The following is a 6,546-nucleotide window of genomic DNA, read 5'->3' on the forward strand; positions in this document are numbered from 1 at the left end:
TTAGAAAACGAATCGAGGACCTTTGAAGCAGTCTTTTGTGTGACCTATTATTTGATCGCGAATGAATGTCTGGGCACATGTAGACGAACAACAGACTGGTCGCCAGCCAGCCTCAGGGCACAAACAATGACGTAGCCACCAGCCAATGTCAAAGATTCAGCAGTCTCATAAAAAAAAAAAGTGGTTCCTTTAACTGAGGAACTTCCCCCAGCCAGGCTTCCAAATCATTGGCTGTAGTACTCTGTGTGGAGACGTTTTTACTGTTAATTAGTTCACTGAAATAAAGCTTGAAATGTGCGTGTGTGTTGATTTTGCAAAGCAGTATGAGCGTCATGGTTTTACAATACATACTATACTAGGGGTCGGCAACCCAAAATATTGAAAGAGCCATATTGGACCAAAAGAACAAATATGTATGGAGCCGCAAAAAAATTAGAAGCCTTGTCATGAAGGCAACACATGCTATATGTAGCTATATTAGCCTACTATCAAAATTACTAAGTTGGCTACAAATACACAATGAGCCTTCAAGTCAAGTCAATTATTGTCAAATGTGCTACAGATTAAATTTCTTCCCTCTCAAGACAACATAAAACAAGAGGAGCCGCTGCGGTTGTCCGCGCCGCCATCAAAGAAAAGTTAACATAAAATGACAAAATAATACAAGACAATACATTAGACACAGACAATCGTGCAATCTTAACCACTTTCTTGCATACACTTCGTTGTCTGAAGCAGTTATAGATGAAAGAGGAGCGACTCAAAGTGTCCTTTTCACTAGTGGATCAAAGACGTCATGCTGCAATGTGCACACGTCTGCTACAAGCCAAGCTTGAAAGCAACAAGAAGCTGTAGCATCCATTCATGGAAAAGAGAGATTGGCTCTTTTCTCCTGTCCCATGTAAATCCGCTTCAATTCCAAGCCGCGACTCCCAGTTCCACATTCGCATTCATGATCAAATGTTTTTTTATCCCTGCAGTGCATCCTCTCGAGCAGGGATGCCCAACCTTATTTGACTGAAGATCTACTTTTCAATCAACCAGCCTCTCGAGATCGCCCCGTTACCGCACGCACTTACACACGCATGCCATAATGAGCAACAGCCATAACGGCCCCTGAGACGAACAAGGCATGGGACGCACTTTTGCAGCGTGTTAACTACCGTAGCTCATGTGGACCGTTTAAAAATGCTTCTCTCGGCCCTCCAGATTCCCATTCTTTGCCAGTACCCTCGGTGAAATGTACATGAAATGCTGTTTTTTTTTTTTTTGAATTTACAACAGCCACCTGCCTGACATCCCTCCCTGCTCATAGAAACGTGTGTCACAGGCTATGCCGCAAATCTTCGTTGACAGAAATATTGAAATGTAATATTTCTTCGACACATTTTTACAGCATTGGAAAACGTTAAGAATGTTTATGTCAGGTGTCTCCTTCTACAGACACCACATTAAAACAAAAAATGTATTTCATTCCTCCATCTTTTTCATGTGGGCAAGGAGAGCCACACTCGCCAATGCAATTTCAGCCATTTATTGAACAAATACAAATATAAAATGAAAACACGAGCAAAGAGCTAAATTATGCAAAATGCATGTTCAGAAACTTAAATGAAGACTAAGCACCACCTTCCCGATGTCCCTCACTAGGCCACTCCCCTTAAAGGCAAACATTCAACACCATAGCACATTCGTTTACATTTTCTTCTCTCAATTGTTTCATACAATAGAGTGCGATTGTCCTTTCTTAAAAACATGACCAAAAAAAGACAACAACGGGCTTCGCTTGATTAATGGCATTTCAGTTTGTCTCAATGGGGAACACCGATTTGAAACACTTTTTTTGACTCACGGTGATGTTCAGTAGCTCGCTGTGCCGTGTGAAGAAATACATTTCGATTCAGTACATGAGGTCGGCGGCGCCACCGCTCGGGTCGGAGTCTTTCCCCCACAACATGGGGAAGTTCATCCCCGCCAGTCGAATCACCGCCACATTGAGCACGTGCAGGAAGAAGACGACGAGGAGGCTCCAGAAGCAGACGTCAAAGCGCTCGCCGTGCGTCTGGAACACGAAGGTCACTTCCTCGAAGTTGGCGATGCGCTCCGACAGACGCTCAATCTTCACTTCGGACGCAAACAGAACCACAACCAGGAAGCTGCACACACCTGCCAGGAGGCGGAGTCGGGATATGATCGACAGTTATGTCTGAAAAGTACCGTATTGGCCCGAATATAAGACGGCCCTGATTATAAGACGACGCCCTATTTTTCAAGACTCAAGTTTGAAAAAAGACTTTTTGAACACCAAATTAATGTTTATACAGAAAATAATTACAGTACATCTGAAACAAATGATTATAACAATATATTTGAGAGAAAAAGCATGTTATTTTGCCTCATTCAAATCTTAACATGTGAACATTTTTAAATATGTAAACTAAAGTGCAATCACATTCGTAAATGAATGGCTTCTGGTTTTTGAAATATAAATTCTTTCTTATTCTCACTCAGTGTGATAAACGGTTTGGATGAAAACAGATCTGATATCCTGGCAGCAATTGATAGAAGAGACACAAAGCTCTTCTTCCACAGCTCTCATTCTTTCTGTTTTTAGTTTTTTTACAGCAGTCAGGCTATTGCTTTAGCCGCTTCGGGTCCCGTAAAAGTAAATCCAACTAAAAGATAACTTTCGTTGTATTGCCTCGCGCCGGAAACTTCGCTTGTCTAGTAGCAGAAGGCGATTAGCTAGCTGCTGCTGCTCCCTGCCGGTATTGAAGAGTACTACAGGCACTAGACCGCACAGACATACATATTGGATAATTTCCCACGGCACACCTGACAATATCTGGTGTGCCGCGGCACAGGGTTTGAAAAACACTGCTCTAAATTGTCCCGAGGTGGGAGTGTGAGCACGAATGGCTGTTTGTCTCTGTGTGCCCTGCGATTGGCTGGCAACCAATTCAGGGTGTGACCCGCCTACTGCCCGAACGCGGCTGGGGAGAGGCTCCAGCATGCCCGTGACCCTCATGAGGAGAAGCGGATTAGAAAAAGGGAGGATAATACCGATTGAAGAAACACAAAGGTGTGCTACACACCCCAAGCCACTTGATGGCAATGTTCACCTCATCAACTTGAATGCTTTGAACAACAGTCCTGCTTAATAATCATCTTAATTGCTCACAGCAGATGGACGTCCACAAGTAAAGTCCCAGAGGGCCGTGCAGCGTCTCGTAAGGACGTCCAAAGGCGTTGAAGAAGAAGAAGCCGCTTGAAACGGACGAGAAGACGATCAATGCGCTGCAGAAGAAGATGATGGTCACGTGGAGACCTGCTGGGATGGCGCCCATCAACTCTGAAAAGACTGCCGCACCCACAAAAAAAATGATCCAACTTGACACACGCGACGGGGACATTTCATTAAAGACAATTAAAAGACAGAGCGAGGACATTTCAACAGTGAGGACAACATTGAAGACACACAGACACGAGGTTGGCAACGTGTGGAGGCCGACGTCGTTGCAGTGAAGCAGTGAGGCAGAAACAATGGCAGGTCATTGAGAACTTGTTAGCGCTGGATCACTGCTCTCACATAACGTGAGACAATAAACTTGTCCACTCGTGTCCACAAGTTGTTCTCCTGTCACTTGTGCAGACAAAATGCCAAGCTTGCTCGAAAACGAAGCGAGGACTTTTAGAAAATTAAAAAGAATGACGTTGAATTTCATCCACTTCCTACACCGTGTCACATATCATATCAAGTCGTGTACAGTTACATGTGACCAAAACATATGGAAGCGATATTTACGTCTTCAATGTCAACAAGTTTTTGAATAATTGAAGGAAGCCACTGCGGTCTTTTATTATTGATGAGCTGAAACTTTAGCATGTTCCTGTTTAACACTGAAATACAGGCATGTGTATACACCGTGTGGCCTTTATGCATCCATAGATGCAATATATGTCCGGGACCATCACAATATAAAAAAAATGTAGAAAACGAAATGGATTTCAGCGGTTCAAGTGAAAGAGTAAAACTCAAATTATACTGTAGTGTCACTGCACACGGGTTTTATAATTTCTTGTGATTTGATGATTATTGTTTAGCTACAGCTAATGAAAACCCAGGTTACTACCCCAGATATGAGACATAGATGTTAGTCTTAAGTAAACAATCTTTTTTTTTTTAATTGGGGAGGGGGCGGGGGTAGCAATTGGCCTCCTGCAAAGTAGATGTGTTTATGAGTCATTACAGAACTGGCGGACAATTGAAGCAGCACCATGTTAGAGAACTTGTAATATTTGGGTATGTTTTCAAGAAAAGCGGGTAACAAACCCTCATACAATGAAACTAACGATAGCATTTTTAGGAGTTATTTAAACTTTAGTTTTACAGTAATATCGGTGACAAAGTTGCACATCAATGCGAACGAATTTTTAGCCGTGTGAGCTGTATATGCTAACTGGTCTAGACCAGGGGTTTCAAACTCATTTTTGTTGTGGGCCACATTTGAGTTACCGTTTCTCTTGGAGGGCCGTGTTGACTGAAACCATATAAAGAAGTCAAGAATAACGGTTTATTCACCTATTGTTTAAGTGACTGTAATGAGGGGTTTGGTCACAAGAAAATGCTTACAGTATCACTCTTCATTAGAAATGAGAATTTGAAATTTTGGTACAGATTTTATCAAGCATCATGAAAGTTGACTGATTTGCTTTCGCGGGCCACATCAAATGATGTGGTGGGCCAGATCTGGCCCCCGGGCCTTGAGTTTGACACCTGTGGTCTAGAAGAAACTTAGCTCGGCTCTATCAAGAAATAAATAAACCCAATGATAAAATGTCTTTTTCTGATCATAAGCAAATATTTTATATATAAAATGAAAACAATTGTGGAAAAATGTTACTTGAGAATCGTGAGGTCCTGCCGCCCAAGCCGCAGGTCTTCACTCTCTCTCCGTGGAAGAGTCCGTAGGCGAGACGTCCCACGAACTTGTCGAGCTCGCTCCCGGTCGCGTTGACAAGCTCCGCTCCGGTTCTGCACAGGACGAAGCCGTCCAGCCAGCGAGGAAGTCCAGCGCAGACGGCGGCCGCCAGCGCGCAGCACGCCGCCAGAGCGCCTCCGAAGCTCAGCAGCAGACGCTTGTGTCGCCGCGTCGCAGCCATGGCCGGCCTGCCCTCAATTACCCCCCCCCCTGCCTCGTCTCCATGGCGACCGCGCCGCGCGTCTGTCCAGGGGCGGAGCCGGAGAATGTGGCCGGGGTGACCCAAGAGGTCAGACAGTGTGGAGACCCGCTAATCGAAAAGTTTTTTTTGTTTTTTTTTAATTCGGTTTGGAGGTTGCGAGTTCAAATCTGAGCTCCAAACTTTTGCTGTGGAGTTGGGAAATCTCCCCATGCTTTTGCTTCGTGTATTTTGGCTTCCTGTCATATGCATTTTAGGTTCATTGGTGACACTAAATCAGTCGTTAACCTTTTTGGTACTGAACCCTTCAAAATTTGAAAAAAAAAAACCATGCCTCAATGAAAATTGACTGCAAACAAATGTCACCTTGGAATGTGCCACTTTACATTTTCCTTTCTTTGTTTTCATGTCTACCATTCACAAAAAAAGATTGACACTCGGATTTGATGACACCAAGACGCTAAGGCTGAATTCATTATCTTTTAAAAGTAATGATGCTACATTGTCTTTTGTTAACCACAGATGTCATTTTTGGGGGGTTTTCAGGATATGATCAGATGATCGGAACAGCCTACAAGCCAGAAGGCCGAAAAGACCAAAAACTGTCTCGAACTAACGCAAAGCAACGCCGGGAATAGAAACAACAGGGCGTCCATGGACATTGTGACGTGAATTTAACCAATACGGAGGAGCGCAGTGAGTTCAACGATTGCCCACACTTTGGTTTCTAACGGCAACAGCGGTAAGCTTGCCCATATTTGGTGGTTACGTAGCAGCCTATCAAGAAGTAGCGTGGATGGATGCTTTTACCATTGGTTGGCCTATTGCTGTCAACATTTTGAAATCACTCCGCCGACCCCTCTCCTATTGGATGCGTCGCGCCCTCTGAAGTCACAGCGCGCCCAAATTGAACATTATAGCGCCCCAACAACTCAGTAAATTAGCATAAATTTGCATTCCTGTTCTTGTAATTAGAGTCATACTGAAACGTCTTAAAATACCGTAATCGTTCGGTCACTGTACACACATCCACAAGCACAACACACATATTTGCCGCGGCCCACTTCCTCCATCCAGCCCAGGAAAGAAGATCAGGCTCAGCTGAGCGTAGCGTTGCGGTCCACCTTCTCCATCGTGGTCCTGATCCAGCTCAGGAAGTTTCCCAAACGTGTAAAGACGCCATATTTGCCTTTGGCGGCGCAGCGCTCGCCCCAGCTAACCACGCCAGTTAGGAACCAGGTTCCCCGGTAGTTGACTACGAAGGGACCGCCGCTGTCCCCGCTGCACGCGTCCATGGGGGCATCTACGTAGCCTGCGCAGAACATGTTGTCTGTGATTACCTGTAAGGGGGAAGGGAGGATGGGG

The 6,546-nt window shown here is 44.6% G+C and overlaps 2 protein-coding genes across 2 annotated transcripts in view; both read right to left on the minus strand.

Annotated features, from left to right (window-relative positions):
- Nucleotides 1-1,508: 1,508 nt before the first annotated feature.
- clrn1 (clarin 1) lies at nt 1,509-5,639 on the minus strand. Its single transcript, XM_019860773.1, has 3 exons — nt 4,905-5,639; nt 3,182-3,361; nt 1,509-2,166 (listed from the first exon to the last, which is right to left on the minus strand). The coding sequence occupies exons 1-3, from the start codon at nt 5,161-5,163 to the stop codon at nt 1,901-1,903; spliced, it is 705 nt and encodes a 234-aa protein (XP_019716332.1). The 5' UTR covers nt 5,164-5,639; the 3' UTR covers nt 1,509-1,900.
- Nucleotides 5,640-5,720: 81 nt separating this feature from the next.
- Nucleotides 5,721-6,546, minus strand: part of LOC109510358 (coagulation factor X) — a 5,220-nt gene continuing 4,394 nt past the window's right edge. The window contains exon 9 of the mRNA XM_019860606.1: nt 5,721-6,521. Within this exon, the coding sequence (XP_019716165.1) occupies nt 6,279-6,521 (243 nt within the window). The 3' untranslated portion in view covers nt 5,721-6,278. The remainder of the gene's footprint in view (nt 6,522-6,546) is intronic.

This window comes from Hippocampus comes, unplaced genomic scaffold (genome assembly GCF_001891065.2).
Source record: "Hippocampus comes isolate QL1 unplaced genomic scaffold, H_comes_QL1_v1.1 scaffold56, whole genome shotgun sequence".
Lineage (NCBI taxonomy): Eukaryota > Metazoa > Chordata > Actinopteri > Syngnathiformes > Syngnathidae > Hippocampus > Hippocampus comes.

Bases quoted from the DNA above. Each gene is read 5' to 3' on its own strand.
- clrn1 (XM_019860773.1), bottom strand. From the start codon at position 5,163: ATGGCTGCGACGCGGCGACACAAGCGTCTGCTGCTGAGCTTCGGAGGC. The intron at 3,362-4,904 runs GTAACATTTTTC...TGGGTGCGGCAG, and splicing joins CAGGACCTCACGATTCTCAA to TCTTTTCAGAGTTGATGGGC. The intron at 2,167-3,181 runs GTGAGCAATTAA...GCCTCCTGGCAG, and splicing joins CTTGTGGACGTCCATCTGCT to GTGTGTGCAGCTTCCTGGTT.